The following is a 24,094-nucleotide window of genomic DNA, read 5'->3' on the forward strand; positions in this document are numbered from 1 at the left end:
AAGGCCTCCACAGGGTTCTTGGCAACTGTAACCTATGGAGAGTTGTTCCAACACCGGAAGCGGGTACCATCCTCACGGCATCACAGTGCTGATTGAGGAGTTCCGCGCGCTCGCTCACGTCAACTGATAAGGACTGGAGTGTTTAGGTTTTCGTGTTTTGAGAACGGAGAGTAGGCTTAAGAACCCACAAGTCCTAGGAAAGACTACAATTCCTATCTAGCCTCGCGAGTCGCGGGCAAGTAATCCTCTAAGGTCAGTGCCCTAAGGGAACGCAGCCGGTTCCGATTTACCTGGTAAGGGAAACCGGCCCTGGCTCACGGCTGCGCACTGGTGATTCCGTCCTTCCGCTCCAGTGTTTGTTGTTGTGCGGTTTAGACGGCTCCTGCCCCACCCCTGCGAGCGCATCCTCGACCAATCAATAGGGTGGTGGTTTTGAGGGACAAGTGGAAAAAGCCAATCATCTTGTCGGAAACTCAGAAACGGGGACCTAGGCCTTGTCTCTCTCCGCCATGTTAGATTCACCCCGCAGGGATAGCAGCAGAACTGGCAGCGAACGGGCCTTACGCTGGCCTCTGGCAGGCGCACCCCGGGGGCAGGAAGCTGGTAAGAAAGCAGCTGCGGTTAACGGAGGTGGGGTCACGTCGCTCGAAGAGAGCTTGGGGAAGTTCGAGGGACGAGTCCTGCAAAGAAGAGGGGCGACTTTTTCTGTGTGGGTCAGCAGGTATCTTTAGTGACCTGATTAGAGAGCCGTTGGTGGGACAAGGGGACAGATACCGTTCGAAGGATGAAGGGTCTGTGGCTCAGAAGGCCCGGCCTCTGCTGGTGGGAGGCCAAGACTCCCCCGCACAAAGAGGGCCTAGGCAAAGAAAACAAGATAAAGAGACTTTGGGGGTGTTGACACTGTCGTGGGAACACGGAGTGCCAGGAAAGGATAACTGGAAGTCGGGATGAAAAAAAAAAATGACACTACCCACGTAGCCTCCTCACCCCATCCCCTTCGGTTTCTTGAGAACCTCTTAAAGAAGTCTCCTTCGTTAGGGATTTCTGGAAAAAGCACTGTTTCACCTCTTTGTCAAACATCCAGCTTTCAGGGCACACTTTTTAACGCCCGGATAGCTTATACAGGACTCAGGCGAAGACAGCAATCAAAGCTCAGGTACTCCGGTCATCTTCATTAAAGTGGTTTTTGGTATCGTGAAAAAATCGAGAGGAAAAACTGACTTGTGCCAAGCAAAGGTGAGCCAGGGCCATGAGGTTATAATATAGTAATACAGTTAGGAAAGCTGAAGGCCTGGCCCCCAGCTACCTGACTTGCATTAAAACCTATGGGGACAGGTTGTACTAACCATAGCTTTGGTATTTCCACAAGTTCAAGATGAAGTGCTCTTGCTGAAAGAATTTTCATATTTGAGCCAAACAGAAATAGGCAGTTCTTTATGAAGACCTGGGTATGTTCCAGTTAAGCTAGAATCCCCACTTCCTGTTTCTGCATCAGCTGACCAGCTGGATGAGCTCCAAAGTATCTAAACTAATTTCCAATTGTGTAATTTGGGAAAAGGGAAGGAAGATTAGCTTCCTTCTGCACTCTCGAAAATGTATGGAAGTGTATTTCTCAAATTTGAAAAGTGAGAATGTGTTTCAGAGTATTTACTTAGGGCAGACTGAATCGGTCACTTCATTTCCCTGTTTTTTTTTTGCCCAAGATTTTGGGGTGTTGACAGAAATTCTATCCACATTTTAAGAACCCAAGAATTACATCCCATATGAATGAATACTAGATGTCAGCAGGATGGGTGCCAGAAACTGGTATTACTGTTTTTGTGTGTGTGGTGAACTTGTCTCTAGGTGGGGACAAAAAAATGGAAACACTTGGGAGATACTTGTCTTTGGATTTTACAAATCCCTGATCCTCAGAGAGTTTAAGGTCTTTTTTAATGTTAGTCCCACTTGTATTGTTTTACAGGGCAGTGCATTATATTGTGGAAAATGGCTATTTTAGATTCTGCAGACTTACTATAATTTTTAAATTTGAGTATCATTCTCGAAGTACTTGCACACACATTTTTATTTGATTCTTACGGTAACATTGTGAGGTAGGTAATGCAGAGATGGTAGACGTGTTTTACTGATTAAGGAACGGAAGCTCAGAGGTTAAATGACTTGCTCACAGTTACATGGCTAGTAAAATGCCAGAGCTGTATCTGAAACCCAGCCCTTCTCAACCTTTGTGTTAACCTCCCCCACTTTACTGTAAACTCCTTTATCTTGTCCATCTCTTACTGCTCATGCCTGAAACAGAATCTGGCTCATTGTAGATGCTTATTAAAGATTTGTTGAGTATGTTTAAAAGCTGACCTTTTTCATTACAGTTTATGTTTGTATTTACACAAACTATTTTTTCATAAACCAACCTAACAACTTACTAGTAAACAAATTCCTTAATTAAAAATAAACAACTGACCAGAATAGACACTGAATTAAGGAGCTGTTAACCTTTTAGGCATGTGGTTATGTTTTTTAAAATTCTTATCTTTGGGAGGTACATGCTGTTATTTTATGGCTGAAATGGTGACTGGCTGTCAGAATAATCCAACAGGGAACTAGCATTGCTGTGACACGATTAGTTCTGAGTTGATAATTATGGAAGATAGCCAATGAGTCCATATGGGTTCATTATATATTAATCTCTCTCCTTTTGTATAGGTTTAAATTTTCCCATAATAGGTTTTTATAATCAGACTACTATAGTTGGTTAAAACATTAGTTGACTATAATCAATCCATTTTGGTGGTGGAGTTGGGAGGATACAGGTGTACAGATGAAATGAGGGTAGCCTTGAATTAATCTTAGTAATTAAATGTTCATTACTCTATTTCTATGTATGTTTGGAATTCTCCATAAAAGAAAATAAGTAGACTACAAGAAAATACATGAACTTGGATGAAAGGTGTTGAATGCTACCCCTGTGCAGTTTCTTGGCTAGTGTTTCAGCCTCTAAATTGTTTAAATTGATCTAATAGCCTAGGTTGCTGAATTTGGGAAAAGGCTGCTTTTCCAAGAAAAATGTACAATGTTGCTTTCAAGTTATAATGTTAACTCCTTGAAGGTAGAGACCTATTCTGTCTTACTCAACTTGGTACCCTGCTACTAGCAGGTATTTAGTAGTACCTGTTTAATTAGCCAGTCATAAGTTTCCATGAAATCCTCTAGGATTTCACAAATTTTAAACGATTTCTCTGGGGGTGGCCAAAATGTACATACACTCAGCAAACATTTAACATTGAGCTTTGATGTAAACCACCCACCTGATGCTAAGTAGCAGAAGAGCGGGGACATTGCCTGCCCATTTACTGCTGTATCTTAGCCTAGGCCATATTAGATCCTTGCAAGTATTTATTGAATTAATGTTTATGCAATTTGTAGAACTCTTTCTAATGTGTTTCCTCTCTCTCACCCATCCTCTCAACTCTAGCCCCACAGCATGGAGCCACAGGTTACTCTAAATGTGACTTTTAAAAATGAAACTCAAAGCTTTCTGGTTTCTGATCCAGAAAATACAACTTGGGCTGACGTTGAAGCTATGGTGAGTGTTACTTTGTTTTGTTTCTCAATCCTTTAAGCATAGATATTTTTTCCAGAGGTAGCCATTTTTAGTAGTGTTGTTTCATCACTGTGAAGTCTATCACGTTTACCATGTCTAGGCCTTTTGAAAAATTACTTTTGACAGGAGCTCAGTATTCATACAGGGGATGTGCCCTGGTAAAGGGAGCAAACAGAGAAATTCCTTTTGAAGAGTTTAGGAAGGAAAGGTAAAGTAATTTTTTAAGTGAGATAGGACTTAGAAAACCTGTTAATTTTAGAAACAGTCTGAGAAATAAATTGCTGTGGGCACCCCCCGGCAACCGGGTTGCAGGGGAATGTTCTCCTGCTTGGAAAGCAGTATAGTCTCTGTGGTTTGTGAACCACCAAGGATGTAATCTGTGTTTTGCAAGAGCTGATCGATTACTGTATTGCTAGGTCAGAGGTTGAGTGTCTCAAAGTTAAGCAGAAACAACTCCCATGGGTGCTTCAACAGCAGTTCATCTATTCCTTTTATGTTGTTGATTCTTTTCCTCCCCTGGTTTGCCCTTTGTACTCTTCTGTCTTTGTTTGGTTTGCAGCGGCGAATGTTCTGCTTCCTGTGTAACTTGTGTTTATCTAAAGAAACCCTTTGGTAAAAACGTGCTTTAACCCGATTGGTTAAAAACCTGCTTTTAGCATGTGTTATGGTGACTAAAAAAGAAATGGTGGAGAGATGTTAAAAGATGATCTAGACCTCTGTCTTCCAGCATGTGTTTCTTTATACTGTCCTGAACAGATGGTCATCTAGAAAGTTGGATCATTTGTTAAATGATCTGAAAATCAAACAGTTATCTTTTCCTAGTAGTTACATGAGCTGACTGCTTGCCTTTTTTCTTTATTGTAAATTTTAAATTATAAAAGTGTAGTAAATTATAAGAAATGAAAGAACACAAACATATATAAAGAAAAAGTTAATATACTTCCATTTCCACCTGTGTCCCTCAATCTACTATTTTCCACCTCTTAGGGTGAGTTGGGGGAAGGCTTTAATTAATGTTAACAGTCCTGTATTTATTTACCCACATATTCCCTGTTTGTACAGATAATCATACTGAGTCATACTATAAACAGTATTCTGCAGCTTGCTTTTTTTACCCAACAGAATGTTATAGACATAGTTCTCAATGAACAGATAAGGATCAAAGTTCATTCTTTTTAAAGCTATAGATTGTCCACAGTAATTTTGGTATTGTTGTACCATAATTTAACCATTTATTATAGAAAGATTGTTTTTGGTTGTTATTTTTTAATTGAGATACAATTGACATAAAAGACTAGTTTCAGATGTTCAGTGTAATAATTTGTTATTTGTATATGTTACAAAATGATCACAGTTAAGTCTGGTTAACACCTGTCATCACACATAGTTAAAAATTTGTGTGTATGTGATAAGAACTCCTAAGATCTACTTTCTTAGCAGTTTTCAAATATACAATACAATGTTGTTAACTTTAGTCACCATGCTGTGTTTTACCTCTCCAGAACTTATTTATATTATAACTGGAAGTTTGTACCTTTTGACCACCTTCACCCATTTCATCCACCTCCCATCCCCTGTCTCTGGCAAACACCAGTGTATACTCTGTATTCATGAGTTCAATTTTGGTTGTTTTTTTTCTTTTTACTACTATAAAATAAACTACCAGGGATATTTACACACTATTCTAGAGGATAAAGTTTTCCAAAGTGAGATTAATGAGTCATAAGGCATGTGATTTTAAATTTTAATAGATAACTGCCAAGTGCTTTGCTTTGTAGGACCTCACAGACATATATGACAGTGCCCTGAATTTTTTGCCATTTTGTTGAAGTGACATCTTACTGCTTTAATTTGCATTGTTTTGACTACCATTAAGGTTGAATATCTTTTGACTTATTTGTTAGGTATATCTGATTTCTTGTATAAAATTTCTGTACATTTTTGTCCACTTTTATCTGGATTTCTGTTCTTATGATTAAAAGTTTTACAGGTACTCTTTATGTATTGCAGATACTAACCCTTAGATAAGAATCACATATATTTTTCCCAGTCTATTGTTTGTTTTTGACTTTGTTTATGGTGGGCTTTTTTTTCCATATACAATGTTTGATTTTTATATAGTGAGATATGCCCATACTTTCCTTTATGACTTCTGGGTTTCTGTTACATCCTGCCCTTTTGATATTTTGATCATATGTGTAAATTTCATTTGCAGGTAAAAGTTTCATTTGATCTGAACACTATTCAAATAAAATACCTGGATGAGGAAAATGAAGAGGTAAAGTATATTATGTTACCTATGGCCAGGTATCCAGGATAGGGATGTTAGTAGGGATCTCAAGAGTGGTATGGGGCCCGAAAAGTTCAGAACAATGTCTGTCTCATTTGTGTAGTGGTTTAAATGCATTTGATAATTGTATGTTCTAAGCCAAGTTGTGGCATCTGAAATGGAGTTGAGAAATAGGGAAGCAATGTGGAAGAAGAAAATCTGAGAGATAACTTTTAAAACTATATAGTGATCTTAAGTTCAAATATATCACAAGCTGTCATTGAGTTTATAATAATAAAAATAAAAATGGCAAACCTTCATTGAGTGGTTGTAATGTATCAGACTAACAATACTATGTATTAGGTATGTTTTTATCATCTCTTTTTTAACCCAGGAGGAAACTGAGACACAGAGAGCTTAAATAACTTGCCCAGAGGCACAAACTGTGGAAGCAGTAAAGTGCAATCCATACGCTCTGGCTCCAGAGCCCAGACGTATAACCACTATATGATGCTGCTTCTTGATGTACCTGAAGTAAAGGAGGATACTTTGGTTAGGCAATAGAATTCTTATAATTATTACTCACGACTAGTTCATGATACTGGAAAGTCTGAACTCCTGACCTGAAATTTTGCATCTGATCTGTGAGGCTGGTCCTAGTAAGAGAAACGCTCAATTGATGAGAGGTTTGTAATTCACTGTTGCTCTTTTCCTTTGACAGGTATCCATTAACAGCCAAGGTGAGTCCCAGGAAAACCTTTTCTACTCTATTTAAAAGCCTTAATCTGTCCATGGGCACATGCATTTCCATTTACATGAAAACCTTGTGCAATATTCATTTTAGAGTAGGAGTTGGTATACAATACATTGACATTGCACTCACTGATCCATGGCCATTTAATTACATTGTGGATTTTTATCTTATAGCAGTTTTTAAAATACAGATTGGTGCCTTTGATTAGACCATAAGGACAGCTTTAATAGGAGGTTCTCCTATATTTAAGATGCTAATCTTCTAAAAATATACTTCCCAGTTCAGCACATAAAAACTGTTCAGTTCAGCACATAAAAACTGTTCTCCTGGTGTTGCATTTGTCCCTGTCTTGGTATAGTTAACATCAACTTACAAATAAGTGTTATTCCGGGAGCTTATTTATAATTTGGTTGGCTGCTCAGAGCTTAGAGTTCATTTTCCCACAAGAACAATGCTGTATTTGAAGGTTAGTTTCCCAGGCTGGCCACTAAAAGCTGACATTAACCAGCTGAGATGATAGTGTTCATAATATCTGCAAACTCCCTTGAGTCCTGAGCTTCTGTAAACCTAGTGTGAGGGAGCTGGGTTGAGGTAACTGGAAGGCTCCAGTAACAAACAGGGATTTAAGGGAGAGAGCTAAGCTGCAGGTAGCTCCTGTGTGCAATAGGATGAGAAACGGAGTCTGTCCACGGAAAGGGAGTAGCTGTTCATATGTAAGGGTTATAAACTAAGAATTCTTAGGTGGATTGGGCTACTTAATAGAATCTTTTGAGCTGGTTAAGAAATCACCGTGTGTATTTTTTGTCCTTTCAGGCGAATATGAAGAAGCGCTTAAGGTAATGGTTATTTCAAATACTTTAAAAAATATCGAGTAGAACTTGAACCTGAATTGCATTAGCCATGGGGAGGAACTAATGGATATAAACACAGCAAAACCTATTTTTAGGGGACTCTGGTGAGTAGGGCGTACCACTCAGCAATAAGCAGCTCCAGATACAAGGGTTCTTCCCAGTTACTCTTCCATCTCATTGCTAGTCTTCGTGCCACCATCCTAGCGTTTAGAAATACAAAGAACTCTGAAGTGATGTTTTCTGGTTCACATTTTTTATCTCCTGTCTTCACCTTGTTCCCTGTAGAATGTTACACTCTAATTTAGTGTGAGCATTTAAAGTATAAACCATCCAGTTACTATCAGTCTTTGGCTTGTCAATGATGAGTTAAAGCAGTCCTCCTGAGGTCACTTCTTTAAGATGTGTTGTCCTTTCGTTATCACCTTTGTAATTAAGGTTTTTGTTGAAAGTTTGACTATCCATTATGAAGTCTAGTCTAAGACTAAGCTGTTTTCCGTAATCCCATTTGTTTTAGGGAGGGAAGGGCAAGATTTTTTTTTTTAATTAGGAGCTGGATTTACCGTTCTTGTTTTCTGGACAAAATTGCTCTTCTCAGAAGTCCTTAGTTATCAACTGGTCTCTCGGTTTTGGACATTCAGGTTCATACCTGGTTTTTCCTAGTTGAAATACTCATCTCTGTTAATAATTTCTCCTGTGTCATAATTTCCTTTTACTGCAGTTTTCATGTGGTCTTTATGCTTTGCTTTTAAGCTCTTCTGCCATGCGGTGCCTCTACCCACTTCCACTCTTACCCAATGCTTCCTGGTTTTTCCCTTTCCCCAGTCTCAGAAGCTTACAGTAGGTTCACTTAAAAAAGTCATCTAAGGTCTTCAAAACTCCCCTTTCCCACAACCTCTATTAGTTTACCTTTTCATTCAAAAATCTTGGCCCTCAGGAGTCTAGAATTTATATATTCCTGTCTTGCCCAGGAAGCAAGACTTTTTATACTTTTTTTATAAATACTTAAAATCCCTTGTTTATATTTTGACCCATCTCATTATAGTCATTTCTTGAGCAGTTTTTTCCAAATTGTACCAAACATTTTATTAAAATATTCTTAGTTTATGATCTAGAATAGGGATTGGGAAACTATAGCCAGTGGGCTGGTCACATATTTTGTCAATAAATATTTATTGGAACAGTTACACTCATTCATGATGTATTGTCTGGATGCTTTTGTGCTGTAACTAATAGAAACTGTATCGCCTACAAGCCTAAAATATTTATTATATGGCCCTTTAAGAAAGTTTGCTGAACCATGATCTAAAATAATAGCTTTCAGACATTTGGCAATGGAATGCTATAAATGGAATATAAAGAAGTCTAATGTGTAAAAATAGGTAAAAGAACACTTTTTCTTGTCACTGGGTGACAAGGGGGTAAGCTAGAACTGCATGGACTTGACCCTTAATCATTTCTTAGACACTGGAGTACGTGCATGGAACTGCAAATCCTCCTTGAAGTAGTTTTCAAAATAGGATTTTTAAGACAATACCCTTGAGAAAGAGGTGACCACTTAAGCAGGCTTTCCAGAATACTATTCTTAATGGAAAAGTAAATGCTTAATTATGGGATATAGCATTGAGTTTCTTGGGTTCTGGTAGTCTGGGATTAACCTTTTTGGAAAGTTGAGGTTAGAATCCATAAGTGAGTACTACATAAAAACCAGTTAACCAGAAAAGTAGTAATCTAGTTAATGAAAACATCTAATCAGAGTGTTAAAACAAAACCTACTTCTGTTTCTTTAATAACAAAATATTCCTAGTTAACATTCTTGCAAAGAAATGGCAGGCTAAGTGTTAACATGGTATATATATTATTTGATTTAATAAAACAAAGATAAATCCTGATACCTGCCAGCATAATTCACCACACCTCTTCTGCTTAGATATCTTTGAAATTCCGTTTGGGAAAGGAGAATCACACATGTTTTTATTTTATAATGGATGTTCTCAGATGGCAGTTAAGCAGGGAAACCAGCTGCAGATGCAAGTCCATGAAGGCTACCATGTCAGTGAGGAATGCCCACCCCCAGCTGTAGCAGAAAAACGACCAGTTCCGAGGGCAGGGAAGAAGCCCCTTGCACATTATTCTTCACTGGTGAGAGTCTTGGGATCAAATATGAAGACCCCAGCGGAGCCTGCAGCACAGGTATGAAAGGAATGGCCCTGTCTCTGCAGTTTTTCTGACCTCATGCCTCACTGTCTCTGGTCTAAGATTTGGGAGTTCTTGTACCCTGTCTGACTTTTTGAAACTGGTAATGGCGACTTCCTGAGAGAGGGTGACTATGGTGACATAAACACTTTATTTTCCTTTTATCTCCCTTCATACTCTTTTTTTTTCCCACTGTATATTTGTATTATTTGATGAAGGAAGCCTCAAAATAATATATTTCAGGAAGATTATTTTAAATAGGAAAAAAATAGTAACCTCCAAGATCTTGGATTGTGTTTTCTCACAGCAGTTTCCACTTGCTCCATGTGATGCAGAGCAGACTCCAGACAAGCCTCCAGACTGGTTCACGAGCTACCTGGAGACAGTGAGTGTTTTCTCTGGCTTGGGTTTTAGCAGCAGTGTTGGCACAGGTGGAACACAGAAGAAATAGAAGACCAGACCCAGATGGCTGCTGCCTCTGGTGCAGGTGAATGGAGAGAGGTAGCTAATCATTTCCAAAGCAGAGCAGTTCCAGTCAAGAAAGCTGCTAACTTCTACAGTGATACATCAGAAAAAGAGGGAGTTTAAGTCTAAGGATGTAAAGCAAAGGGACAAGTCTCCATGCATGAGAAGGAAAAAGTTAGAAATTTATGCGTCAAAAGGATTTCTTGGTATTTGAACCAGTTTAGCTGTGGAGGGAACAAACCCTTTGCTATGTTTTTGTCCATTTGTTCAGTAGTTGTTATGCCAGAGACAGTGAGGTTTCAGGTCTATTTGGTATTTTCATGCCTTTTCCAATATTGGAACTGATTTTTTCCAGTATTTTTCCCCATCTTCTGCTTTGTATTCTAGTTCCGCGAGCAAGTAGTTAAAGAAACGGTTGAGAAGCTTGAACAGAAATTGCATGAGAAGCTTGTCCTCCAGAACCCATCCCCAAGCTCCTGTCCCTCAGAAGTCTCAATGCCTATTTCAGAGGAAACGCTGTTTTTGCCAGAAAACCAGTTCAGCTGGCACATTGCTTGCAGCAGCTGCCAAAGGAGAATTGTTGGTGTGCGTTACCAGTGCAGGTAAGCGGTATCTTGGGGAGAATTAGTACACCTTAAAGCAGGCCTTCTTAGCATTCTGGGTAGGTAAGGGGAAATCGGCTGCACTCTTATCTCTGAGCATTGGAAACAAGCTATTCTTCACCCACGAGAAAAAATAACTATTTGAAGGGTAACTATTCAGATTGTGTTCAGATATGCGTTTGAGTTAACAGAGCCAGACAAAATTATGTTTCTTAAAACAAAATTAGATCACCAAGGATAGTCTCCCTCTTGTTCCTGATGCTTTTGTATTTTGCTTCCTTCCATAAATCATCCTTTGAAATAGATGTAGATTTACTAATGAGGAAAATGGAGACATGGTCAGGAAACATGCTCAGGTTACTACACAGCTGGTAATGGAGCAAATACGAAAGTCTGGTCTCATACCTCCTTACCTCAGGGACTTTCCACTGTGCCATCTTTTCCCCACAGCCTATGCCCATCCTATAATATCTGTGAAGAGTGTGAATTGGGGCCATATGCCCATGACCCCAACCATGTCCTGCTGAAGTTGCGGAGACCCGTTGTGGGTCCCTCTGAACCATTCTCTCACTCAAGGTTCTCTCCTCCTCGTCTTCCTGCTGCTCTGGAACAAGCCAGGTAAAACCGTATCTGCCTGGGATGCTTGCTCTTTGCTTGCTTCTTCGTTCTGGTGACAGCTTGTGATCACAAAACTAACAAATAGTCTCCTTCATTCCTGCCCATTTCCAGTTGATGTGCAATGCTGGGGACAATTATCCAAAGCTAATGAAATGAGAACTACAGAAAAAAATTAAGAAACTAAACTAGAAGCTAACACTGATGGAGTACAAGTGGCTTAAAATAGCTTCAAGATTTGTTTTGAGGTTTGTTCTTTAAGACTTTCATTTATTATTACACAGGCTCCAGAAACAGGTCGACAAGAACTTCCTTAAAGCAGAAAAGCAAAGGTTGCGAGCTGAAAAGAAACAGCGTAAAGCAGAGGTCAAGGAACTTAAAAGGCAACTTAAGCTCCACAGGAAGATTCATCTGTGGAATTCGATCCATGGACTCCAGAGCCCCAGGTCCCCTTTGGGCAGACCCGAGAGCCTGCTGCAGTCTAACACCCTGATGTAAGCCCAGGGCTAGGGCAGGAGCCAAGACTACATTCAGCCCTCCAGGCCTGGAACTTCAGTCAACTTCTTGTTTATTAGTAGCCCCTAACACCCAAATCCTTACGACTTCCCATTCTCTGATCCTAGCATTCTTAAAGGGTGGTTTGGGGGTTATTTTGAACCCTTGCCTTGTTGCTGCCTTCAGAAGGATAGAAACCAGTAAGGTTCAGAACTCTGAGGTGTGACCTCTCATTACTGGAGGCAGACTGGATTTGAAGCAGTAAGAGCAGATATTTTAAGGACCTAACCCTCTAGTTGTTTTATTTATGGACCCTTTTAGTTGTCCTCACCATTGCCTTTTAGCTCAGGAGTCAGATCTGTCCCCTGTTTTTTAAAACTTCCTAATTAGTATTATTTTTCCTGCAAATGCATTAGTACGTCCTTTAGAGTCACGATCAGCCTCTTGAACCACAGTGTGAGATATCTACAGGCTATGGTATCCAACAGCAAGTGACCTAAGTCTCTGAATTTCTGTCCAGGCTCCCGTTGCAGCCCTGTGCCCCAGTTATGCCAACCCTCAGTGCAGCATTTGTGGATGAGAATTTGCCTGATGGAACCCACCTTCAGCCAGGGACCAAGTTTATCAAACACTGGAGGATGAAAAATACAGGCAATGTAAAGTGGAGTGCAGATACAAAGGTATCTTTTCCCACGAAATGTGAAGATGAAGTGATTTGAAGTGGCAAGGTCTCAGCTAACAAGCTTGCTTTCTCTTGTCACTGTTCTTTTCAGCTTAAGTTCATGTGGGGAAACCTGACTTTGGCTTCTACAGAAAAGAAAGATGTTTTGGTTCCCCGCCTAAAGGCCGGCCATGTGGGAGTTGTGTCTGTGGAATTCATTGCCCCAGCCTTGGAGGGAACATATACTTCCCATTGGCGTCTTTCTCATAAAGGCCAGCAGTTTGGGCCTCGTGTCTGGTGCAGCATCATAGTGGATTCTTTCCCCCCAACAGAGAGCCCTGATAACCCTGAAAAGGGTGTGATCAGCTCAAGCAAAGCTGATGGTCTTCCCTGCCAACAAGAGGTGAGCATTGAAAGGGGTGACTAAAACTAAAAGAGCCCACTCACAGCTGATCATTCTTCCAAAAATCTAGAAAAGCTGGCTTCCTCCCACTCCCCCAGCACATCAGTGCGCTTGTATTGGGTCTAGTCCTCAGGGGCTCTGTCAGTGTGTCCCTAGGATCTTGGTGCAGGCATCCCTCAGTGCTTTTGTATCTCTAGTGACACATGACCGTCCTCTTTGCTGCATAAGAAGGGAACCTAGGGCTACCTGGCCTGGCCTGATGGCTTTGCTCCTTAACATTATCCCTCTTGAATATCCCTCGTGTGTTCCCTAAATATGAATGAAGCCTTGCACTGGTTGTTACCTGGTGAATTTTTTTTAGGCAACTTCCCTGTATTAGTTGGGTACTTGTTCAGAATGTTTACTGCTTAAATTTAGTCACCTAATATTAGTGGGTTTGACTGTTGACTTAGATTACTCTGGGTAGTCTAAGCTGTTGTCATTAGGAGAAGCTAGATGAAGGGGGTAATAAGTCAACTGTCTGTACTGTGTTTGTAACTTTCTGTCAATCTAAAATTACAAAAAGTTTTAAAACGTGTTGAGGTTCAGCACTGTTTTTGTTTTTAGGGAGGCAACTGGCAGCTTGCCTTTTGAGTTCTGTTAAGGGCCTAAAACTTGGCCCAATGCTTTTGTCTGTATAGGAAGCTTTTCTTCCAGCTAAAGAAGAAATTCAGCTTAGTGAAGCAGCTGAGCAGACAGAAGGGACAGGAACCTGCATCCCACAGAAGACAAAAAATGTCTCCAGCAAGAGGGAGCTCTACATCCCATCCGTGGACCTCCTGACTGCCCAGGTGGGAAATTGAGCACTTTGAGGAGGGTCAAAGGACAGAAAGCATGGGGGGAAGAGTTCTTATCTTGTTGAAGAAAAGGTAGTATAGCCATAGGTAATGCCCAGGAAGTTAGAAATATGCCCACTTTGATCCAGTCAGAAGCATTGAATGCCAAGGAGAGATGACCTGTGGACACAAGTTTCCAAACTAAATGCTTCCTCTTTGATTTGGAAACTCAATCTCGTGCTTCCCTACAACTTCCCTTTAGTTGCCTTTTATTTCTGCCTATGTGGTTCACCTTTACCCCAATACATTTTTCTCTCTTTCCTGACTTCTGGTTATTGGAACATTTGGTTGAAGAAAACTCTTCTTGTTTTCTCTTGACTGAGGTTAGAACAGAGTTGAATCCCAGAAGGTGTGGGGCTTCATGGCCTGCCAGTCCCATCAAGACAAAGTATGGCTCCACTGAGCACTGCAAGTAGCCTAACATTGCCTACTTTTTCTAGGACCTGCTCTCTTTTGAGCTGTTGGATATAAACATCGTCCAAGAGTTGGAGAGAGTGCCCCACAACACCCCTGTAGGTAAGAATGTCACTCAATCCACTTTGTTTTATTAATAGGCACACAAGTACTACAGCCTAGATTCTAGAAGTTAACTATTTTATTCTGAGGAAACAGAAGGCAAGGATTTCTCCCCAATATGTGATACTAAAACTGCACCTGTGGGTCTGTTTTCCTTCTTTTCCCCTTGTCTGTCAGAGGCAATGATGCAAGTTTACGCAAGGCTTCCCCACCGTAAAGGGACTCTTCCCTCAATTTTTCTCTAGACACTTGTATATCTTTGTTCCTTTACATTCATGGTTCATGTCTTGGCCGTGGCCTTCCAGGCCAAACAGCTGTTTATGATCCTGCGTGCATTCATTGATCTGAGATAGCTGCACACTTACTGGTCTGGAAAAATCTTTACAACAGGCCTTGACACATAACCTGGGTTTATTTTAGCCCTGCAGGAGGCAAGAAGCCTATGAGCTGCTGCTTTTGGACACTGAGTGTTGACAATGTGATGCTTTTTCTTGGTTGATGTTTCTTCTGTCTTCATTCTCCAGATATGACTCCCTGCATGTCTCCACTGCCACATGACAGTCCTTTAATAGAGAAACCAGGCTTGGGGCAGATAGAGGAAGAGAGTGAAGGAGCAGGATTTAAAGTACTTCCTGGTAAGTGATTAAAAATTTGTAAAGTGTTTGCATCCTTTCCTTCCATACCACTATTTTTACACATAACCCCTGCTAACCTTACCTTATCATGTGAATGGGTTTTCTAGCATTTTTTTCAAGTTTCCTCACTTTACACGGTACAGATTGCAGCTATTCCTTGGTGTGGTATCAGCAGGGGTACGTGACTAGAGAAGGCTCCTGAACACCAAGTGCAGACAAGGTTCGTGTCTTCCAGATTGCACAGTGTCAGTAACGAGGAAGCCTGAGAACACTGCTTCAGTGGAAGAAACAGAAGATGACCTGAGTGGGACCCAGTTCGTGTGTGAGACTGTAATCCGATCTCTTACCTTGGACGCTGCTCCAGATCACAACCCACCTTACAGACAGAAGTCCTTGCACAGTGAGTGTCCCTGAATCCCCCCACTTAGCAGTTATGATTGTCAGACCTGAGTAGGTAGAATTGTCTTCTTCACTGAGACTGGAGGTAGAGTGGTCTTTGTTAGAGTTTGGATCATGGTTGTTTCTTTGCTCTATACAAACTCTACCTGACCGTTTTAATTCTAGCATCAGGAGCAGAGCAGCCACCATAACTCAGTTCTCCTGGCAGCAATACAGCTGCACGCCCCAGAGAAGTGGCAACCAGCTGTGCTGCCTGAACTCTGCAGTAAGGACAGCGCTCCTTAGCAGGGACCCCCCACTGGCAGCTAAGTTGTCTCCTGTCTCCAAGGGCAATAGTCCAGGAAGTGTGGGCAGAATCAGGAGTATCAAGCTAAATTTTTCAAAGTTAAATTATGCTCTAATAAAATCCCTTAGAGCAGAAATTTCTAGATATCAGATCCCTTGGTATGGTAGAACCAATGCTATGTATTCCAAGAATTATCCAAAAATTGAAATTCTAGTGCATAAAAATAATATGCGAAAATCTCTTGTTTATTATAATGAAATTTGACCTATGACGCTAAATATGTTTGTCTTATTTTTCTTTAAAATACATATATTTTTTTTCTCCATACTTGTATACAAATGTGTAACACAAAAATCTGGAAGGACTTATACCAAAATGTTGCTAGGAGTTATCTCTGCTGGATTATAAGTACTTTTTAAATTTCGTTTTTTCTTTTCCTCATCCACGTTTTGCCAGTTTTCTACCATGACTACAAGTATCTCTATTTCATTAAGCTTTGCTTTACTGCACTTGGAGATACTGTGTTTTTTTACAAATTGAAAGTTTGTGGCAACCCTGTGCTAAGCAAGCGTGTCAGTGCCATTTTTCAACAGCATTTGCTCATTTCATATCTCTGTCTCATTTTGATAATTCTTGGAGTGTTTCAAACTTTTGCATCAATATTGTACTTGTTAAGGTGTTCTGTGATTGGTGATCTTTGATGTTACATAAACTTAGTTGATAGAGTAGCAGCTGGGTTGGAGACTCCGGTTTGAAAGAAGTTCTGTTGTGGGTAAAATGCTATTAAACAGCATCACATGCCACATGCATAGAGAAATGTGATCAGAAGAGTCCATTGATGCAGCAGAGTTCACTGTTACCTCATTTTAAGAAGTTACCACAAACTTTGGCCACTACCACCCTGGTCAATTAGCAGCCATCAACATAAAGGCAGGACTACACCAGCAAAAGAATTCAGACTCAGCTCACTGAAAGCTCAGATGATGGTTAGCATTTTTTAGCAATCAAGTATTTTTTAATTAAAATATGTATATTTTTTTGACATAATGCTGTCACATACGTACTAAATGAACTACAGTAGAGTATAAATATAACTTTCTATATAAGCACCGGTAACTCAGAAATTCATTTGACTTGCTCTGTTGGCTGTAGTGTCTCCATTGCAGCAGTCTGGAACCAACCCAGTGTATCCAACGTACGCATGTAGTTGTTACTTTGCAAAGAGGAGGAGAACTGGGGCACATCCCTGCAGTACTCACCAGCTCACATTTTCTTTCTGCAGCACTGTTAGCTAGTATATTAGTTCTGATTTTAACTCTGTCTCAGTATTAAGTATCACATGAAGAGGAAAAGGGATATAGGGCCTCTTGTTTTAAGATTCACATTGCTTCTCAGAAGCCTGGATGTTTCTGCCTACCTTGTTTTTGTGAGCTTCGGTGCTATCTGGCCTTGTGTAGGCTTCAGACTTAGAATTTGGCCAAGACTGTGGTTCCAGCAGCAGCCCTTCCCTCTGGTCCACCCCTCTCCTCTGGATTTCATCATTGTAGCTTATGACCCACAAGGCTTTACCAGCTAAGGGTAGCACCAGGGGCTGCTCGGAGCTTATATCCTAAAATCGGTTGCTTTCATTCTTCAGTGAAATTTGCCTCGCCTGAAGAGGGACCACTTGGAGACCTGAGGGAGGAGGTTGTCCATATCGCTGAGGAAAGAGCTGTCATGGAGGAGGAGGAAGAGGAGTTCAAAGATGAAGTTCAGAGCCAGTCCTCTGCTTCCTCAGAGGATTACATCATCATCCTGCCTGAGTGCTTTGACACCAGCCGCCCCCTGGGGGACTCCATGTACAGCTCTGCGCTCTCACAGCCAGGCCCAGAGCAAGGGGCTGAAGGCAATCCTGGGGTTGAGGCTGAGGAGAGACCCCCGGAAGGGGAGAGCCAGCCACAGGGGTACAGCATCAATGATATCCTCATGACTTCACAGACTCTGGATACAGTGCCCCTAACCCCAGAGGTGGTGGGGCCACCAGCACAGCTGCCCAGGTACCATCCACATACTCTCAGCTGGGCTGTTCTTCAAAGGTGAAATAAAGAGGAATCAACTTCATCTCAAAATCTGTATTTTTTTCAGAATGGGAAGACTCTATTTCCCTTAGTAAAGTCTGAATTTAAATGAATAAAACTTGTACTTCCCAGTATTTGTGGATTCTCGATTTAAAGAAATACTTAGGTAACCTTCATTATCTGAGTATAATCCATCTACTTATGTTTTGATCATTGAGAGCCAGTTTTTAAACACAAACATCCCTAGGTCTTGCCTTCCTGTTCTATTAACTCATGAATAAAAGCAGCAAAAACTCATTCTCATATTAACCCACACATAATGTAATTACAAAGTTTAGTATGGAAAAAAAATACTATAAAACCAGATAGAAATTTTTTTTTCCTCTCCTGGATCTATCTATGTCATTGCTCTCTCATAGTGTGGAAAATGGTGGAGTCTTGACTATAATTTAAACCTTATTCTCCCAAGGAGCTAGTTATATCTCTTTATCAGTACCACTTGATACAAGGGGAAGTGACCAGACTGAGGCCAGTCTTTCTACTTGACTGTGGGTGAAGAGGAAAACCAGAGGCAGAATGGCCCCTTCTCACCTGACCCCTAAATATAGACAAGTGAACTGGATCAGAATTGTGAAGTCTTTGTAGAGAATTTGCCACTACTGTGCTGTTTACTGTTTCTCCACTGTTACCCTGGGTGCCTTTTCAACTTACTTTTGATATTTTGTCTTTCTGAAAGGAGCCCTCCTTGTGTACAGCATCTTGGTTCCCCAGGAGTGAATTTACCAGTTATCATACCAGAAGTTTCTTCAGTCCCCGATCAGCTCAGAGGAGGTAATGGCCAGCCTGGGCTTTCTCTCTTTCTCTGTGCTCCTTTCTAATGGAAACCAGGTATAAGTATACAATACACTCTGTCTTTGTGATTCTTGGCAGTTTTTAGAAACGTGAAACTGCCCTTTCATTCACTCTTTCTGTACTCTTCCCTCATACTCTTTTTTTTTTCTCTTTTTTATATTTTCTAGCCTGATGTGTATTAAATGAGACCTCATAGAGGTTAGCATTGTGTTATAGTGGAAAGAACACAGGCTTTGGAGCCAGACCAGTCTAGGTTCGAGCCCCAGCCACCTTTCCTCACTCTGATCTTGCACTGGTTCAGCAGGTGTGTAACACCTGCAGGTCTGTTTCCTTATCTATAAAATAAGGAGAACAGCACCTTGAAGTTGTGAGTGAACCCTTACAGTCACTTCCCACTCTTCCTCAAAAAAAATCTTGAAAGTACTTAAGAACTAATAAATCAGTGTGATAGGATTACAGAATTAATTTTTCTGATTCAGTAAATAAGTCACCTTGCATTGCATTCTAGACAGTTTCTTCTTATGAAATCACCTGCAAAATTTCCAAACATTACAAAAAAACTTTAAACACCACCTGCCTCAAAAGTAGCCTTGCTGTGAGTTATGAAACACTAGGCGCTTATGGATGCTGCATCTAACCAACAGTCTTTTGCTTTTAGAGCCCAGAGGCTCATCAGGACTTACAAACAGCAGACAGAAGAGCTATGACTACTCAAGGTAACTGGACCTTGCGCAGCCTCTGCTTCAGAAGCAGGTGGATATTCTAGTATTGCTTTGGTTAAATGAGCCTCTAGGGATGTGCCACCTCCAGAGAGCAGAGGAGAGCCATCATTCCTTCTTGTTCATACTTCTATAAAGCTTGTTTGCAACTGAACAGAGGGCTTAAAGGTGTTTAAGAATATTCGCATTCCAAACTAGAAGGAAGTGCCCTCAAATTCAACTCACCCTTCATACCAGAGGAGAAGGCAGGAAGGTCAAGCCCACTGTGCATCTTAGTAACTGTCTTAGACACACCTGCCTCTCTGCTCCCAGTCATCTCAGAGCAGTGTCAAAGTGGCCACCTTCCTGTAGGGTCCATAAAATCACATTTCCTTTGGGAGTTGTTGCCTCTAAGATGATTGAGCAGACAGACTGCAAATACCCCATTGTGCCCTTGACCACATCAGTTTTCACCTGGGACTGAGAGCTGGTGCTAACCAGAGTGGTGTGTTTTCTACAGTGCCCATATCTTGCAGCAGCAGAATTAAACCCTCCATTAAACCAAGATTTTTAACTATAAAACTGGCAAGAAAACGTTCACGTTCTCTTTTTACATCTAATGTTTTTCTCAAGGAAATCTCATTTTTTTTCCAAGGGTTAGTGCCCAGATTATCTTGTAGGCAGATAATGGTTTGCATTTCTTTGGGGAGATAATATGGTTTTCCTGCACAGGCACCACCACCATGGGAGCAGCATTGCTGGAGGACTGGTGAAGGGGGCTCTGTCTGTCGCTACCTCTGCATATAAGGCCTTATTTGCTGGGCCACCAGTTATTGCACAGGTAAGTTTGTTTTACTTTCCTGACCCAGATATGAGTCATCAGTGAAAGTGATGGCATCTCTCTTGGTTGGAGGGTAGCACAGTGTTGTAGAAAGCATGAGCCTTTAGGTTTAGTTTTTGGTTAACACACTGTTCCCCCACTTTCTAGCTGGATGATTTTAGCCCAGTTAAGGGAGGAAAGGAAGAAGATCTCGTTTGTTGACGACCTACTATGTGTGGGGTGCTGGCACTTTAAGATGAGTAAGACACCAGTTCCTGCCCAAAGATGGTGGGAAACAAGTGAGGTAAACAGACATTTTAGGGTACAGTGTGAGGTTCTGTGCCAGTGTTCTCAGACAGTTAGGACACCTCAGCCTGTGTGGGCCCTGGGGTTGGGCCAGGGAAAGCTTCCTAGTAGATGATGTGCAAACGAGTCCTAAAGACAAACTAAGTGTTCACCAGGAAAGAGTGCTAGGAAGGGCATCGCAGACAGAAAGTAGCCAGTAAAAAGACTGGGAAGTGTGAGCCTGGTTGATGAATATAGGCTCAGAAGAGTGAGAAAGACCAAAGATGCTGTGTTAAGTGGTTTCAATTTTAAGGCTAGTGGGAGGAGTCACTGAAGAGTTTTAGGGAAGTAATTAACATCAGATTTGTTCTTAATAAGAGAACTCCACTATAGTGTGGGTGCTGGTAGAGCCAGTAAAGAAATCCATTTGAGAATCCATGTGTAGGAGGAAAAGTAGGGTAGAATTAAAATAGAGAAATGGCAGGACTTGGAGAACATGATTGAATGGCTAAAAAGGATAAATCCCAAGTTTTGGCTTAGGTAATCAATAGTACCATTCATTAAGAGAGGATACATAGAAAGGACATATTTGAGCAGGAGGAAAAGGAAAAAGAATAGTGTTGAATTTGCAGCACAACTGGGAAAAATTATCCAGAGTGCAGTCACTGTGTGCATCTGGATCACAGAGGGGAGATTTGGCCTGGAGATAAAATCACTTGTGTATAGGTTATAGCAGGAGCCACATGATTGAATGAGATTTTTCCCTGAAGAGTGGATAAAGCAAGAAGCAGCCTTTAAGGATCCTGGAAAGAGGGCAGACCTTGCAAAGAAGACTGAGAACTAGGAGGAAAATGAGGAGGGAGTTCTCTGCTGGAACTTTTAATGAGGAGGACATGGCCAGCAGCTCAGATGCTGCAGAGAAGCGTGACAGGTGGAAGGACGTGGAGGGTGCAGGTCTGCTTCACTTCCCAGTAACTAGACTGCAAAGGGGAAAGAGAGTGAAGGCTGGATACACATGGCAGAGGGAGATGTTTTTAAAGATGGGCGAGCCAATAGTGAAGGAGGTTAACAATCAAGAAGAGACAGGATAATTAATAGAAAAGGTTTCCTGAGGTGGCAAGAGGTGATGAGATACAAAGCAAAGTACATGTTGCAGGACTAACCTGGAAAGGAGGATGGGTAATTTATTTTGAAATAAGAGGGAAGAAGGGAACAGTGGAATTAAGCAGAGAGAGTAATGCCAGAGACTGTGCTCAACATACTTAGATTCTTTGTCATCTTAATCCTCTGAATAACCCTGCAAAACAGGTGGTATTCTGTATTTCCATTTTCATGTGTAAGAGAACTGATAGCACAGTTTGTAAGTAAATGTTAAGCGTTAGCATATTCTCTGTATTAGGAGAATTTAGGAAGGTAATGTCTCCACCACAGGGTTTGGCCCAAAGAGCAGGGTAAATCAGTGTTAGCTCCCTCTTACCTGGATTGCTTCTGTTCTTTAAAAAAAATTTCTTAAAAATGCCAAGAAGGTGGCCCAACGTATAATTTCCCAAGCAATTTTTTGTTCATCTCCTTTGCATATCTGACTAAATCTCCCATGCTGTCTTCCAGGAACAATCTCTTCTCTTGCTCTGCTTGCCCCATCATCATGATCACCTTTATCTTCACAGGGTTTCCTAAGCTTGCTTGCATCTCTCTTTGTCCGGCCAGAGAATGCTTCCTTTTAATGGCCCGCTGCAGCATTCTCTTCCTAGTTCTAAGGACAATTCATTAGTTGCTGGGTTGCGGGTACAAACCTACCTAATCCGAAGCAGGGCCTTAGAGTCCTTACGCCCTCAGAAGACCCACTAGTATCAAGTAGACAGGAGTACCATGCTGTTGCGTCTAATTCCCTATTATTTTAAATAAATCTGGAAAGATTAATGTGAAAAGATAAACACATAAATTACACAGAAAATGTCTTTTCTTGACTCTACACAGCCAGTAGTTTCTGAAGATCAGACAGCAGCCCTAATGGCCCATCTTTTTGAAATGGGATTCTGTGACAGGCAGCTGAACCTAAGGCTCCTGAAGAAACACGATTACAACATCCTGCAGGTTGTGACAGAACTCCTGCAGGTCAACAACAACGACTGGTACAGCCACCGCTATTGAAGAGTGACCTTGTATTAAATAACTTTGCCTGCTGCTCAGATACGATCTTTATTCTGTCGGGATGTAGGGTAGAAGCCCTCGCTTATTTTTAATCTAATGAGTCTATGTAGAGCCCATCATTGAATTATCAGGACAGCGAGTATCTGTATTACAGTTTTTTTGGTAGGGGGGTGGGGGAGCAAATGAAAGACCAGAGTTAAAATTTCACTTTAGCCATTGGATGAGTTGTAGGAAGATAGTTTTTCAATTGATTTGGCTAAAACTTTCTACTTTTTAGTGCATTAAAGAGTATAACTTGAACTTCCTATAGCACCATTTTTCTTACTGCTTGTAGTGGAGTATTTTTCTTTGGTTAATGTAGATGTTTTTCTGGGGATATCTGTTAATTGTCAGTTTAAAAAATGTATCTTGGAAGTTGTTTTCAAGAACTACTCATAATTTTCTAACCTACCCCAAGCTTCATAGTGTGTGGTTTTGAAATGACATCTAAAGCATGATAGTAATGTTATTACTCTTCCTTTCTCAAGGAGAAAGTCATTTCCCTACAAGACTTAGTAGTTGGCACTGTTAATTTTCTAAAAACTCCATTGATGTGAAGAATATCCATCTTCTGGGCCTCTGCACTTAAGGGAAGGGAGGGGAGAGTGTGCTAATTATAAATTAACCCCCCCAGCACCTATTGAGCAGTGTCTAATGTAGTCATTTAGCATACATTCCTTTTATTTAAGGAAAAAAATTCAGGTAGTGTGCTAATCCTAGGGAGAAGGAACGCTTCTATTAAAGGGAAAATAAATTCAACATTACTCTCTTATTTTTCTTGATGTCAGAGCAGATCTTATTTACAGTAGAGTGGGGGAAATAGAAACCTGTGAAGAGTGAAAGGCAGGCTCCTGTGTTAATCTCACTAAAAGGTTCAGGGCAGGCAGCTGAGTGAGTAGGACAGAGAATCCTGATGACTTCTTGAATGCCTGGAATCTGTTCAAAGGTATCTAGCGCTAGAGAGCCTAGAACAGGAAGAAAAGGCTGTAAACCTTGAGGGGGAGCAAACTCACTGAAAAAATTTGGGTTTAACCCCAGGATGAGTGGGAAAGAGCTTATTTCCAGGAACCCAGGTCCTCACTGTGTATAGAAAGGAGTCTTGGGAACACTTGGTGAAGAGAGAGGTAACAAAAACACTAAAAGATGTTATTCACGAAAATGACTTCCAAAGAAAAAGAACCTGACCCCAGCCATAAGGGGGGAGGATAGTAAAATAGTATTATTTAACCTGGTTGGTATTTATAATGAGTCGTGGTTTTTAAAATCAGTTATTAGCTATGGTGTTTATTTACAGTACAACTCGAGTGATACTAAGGCAGGATTCACACTGCAAGCCAGCCAGGCTGTTTCAGTATCTAAAACGTTTTCTATCGGGGCTTCTGGGTAGAGGCTGAGCGGCAGGGTGTGTGTTGTTAATTGGGCTGATTTCGGGCAGGACCTGTCTTGACCGTCAGGGTCGTATTGTAGGGGCCCAGGAGGGCCCTGGGGTCCGCTCATACGTCCACTGTACTTGTAGATAACCAATTAAGGAATGGCAAAATAAAGGTTCTTTGAAACTTCTACCTGGAATGG

General features: G+C 41.1%; 2 protein-coding genes across 5 annotated transcripts in view; one reads left to right on the forward strand and one right to left on the reverse strand.

The window, feature by feature from the left end:
* The window catches only part of BRCA1 (BRCA1 DNA repair associated), a 60,067-nt gene extending 59,671 nt beyond the window's left edge, over positions 1-396 (reverse strand). The window contains 1 exon segment of the mRNA XM_073235643.1: positions 291-396. The gene's annotated coding sequence lies outside the window, so the exon portion shown is untranslated.
* A 62-nt stretch (positions 397-458) lies between these two features.
* Positions 459-24,084, forward strand: NBR1 (NBR1 autophagy cargo receptor). 4 transcript variants are annotated; one of them, XM_073235645.1, is made up of 21 exons: positions 459-603; positions 3,473-3,583; positions 5,817-5,879; positions 6,592-6,610; positions 7,438-7,460; positions 9,471-9,665; positions 9,979-10,053; positions 10,521-10,735; positions 11,186-11,353; positions 11,635-11,844; positions 12,366-12,525; positions 12,619-12,909; positions 13,590-13,739; positions 14,225-14,300; positions 14,825-14,935; positions 15,171-15,335; positions 17,257-17,656; positions 18,414-18,508; positions 19,188-19,245; positions 19,960-20,068; positions 22,310-24,084. In XM_073235645.1, exons 2-21 carry the CDS (start codon positions 3,482-3,484, stop codon positions 22,481-22,483), a joined length of 2,859 nt encoding a protein of 952 aa, XP_073091746.1. In that variant the 5' UTR covers positions 459-603; positions 3,473-3,481; the 3' UTR covers positions 22,484-24,084. The 4 variants fall into 4 exon arrangements, with proteins under 4 accessions (XP_073091746.1, XP_073091748.1, XP_073091747.1 ...); XM_073235644.1 differs by having other exon boundaries at positions 460-603; positions 9,976-10,053; XM_073235647.1 differs by lacking the exon at positions 11,186-11,353 and having other exon boundaries at positions 9,976-10,053.
* Positions 24,085-24,094: the final 10 nt, after the last annotated feature.

The sequence above is a fragment of the Manis javanica genome, chromosome 4, assembly GCF_040802235.1.
Source record: "Manis javanica isolate MJ-LG chromosome 4, MJ_LKY, whole genome shotgun sequence".
NCBI classification, from domain to species: Eukaryota; Metazoa; Chordata; class Mammalia; order Pholidota; family Manidae; genus Manis; species Manis javanica.

Bases quoted from the DNA above. Each gene is read 5' to 3' on its own strand.
- NBR1 (XM_073235644.1), top strand. From the start codon at position 3,482: ATGGAGCCACAGGTTACTCTAAATGTGACTTTTAAAAATGAAACTCAA. The intron at 10,736-11,185 runs GTAAGCGGTATC...TTTTCCCCACAG, and splicing joins GGTGTGCGTTACCAGTGCAG to CCTATGCCCATCCTATAATA. The intron at 18,509-19,187 runs GTAATGGCCAGC...TTTTGCTTTTAG, and splicing joins CCCCGATCAGCTCAGAGGAG to AGCCCAGAGGCTCATCAGGA.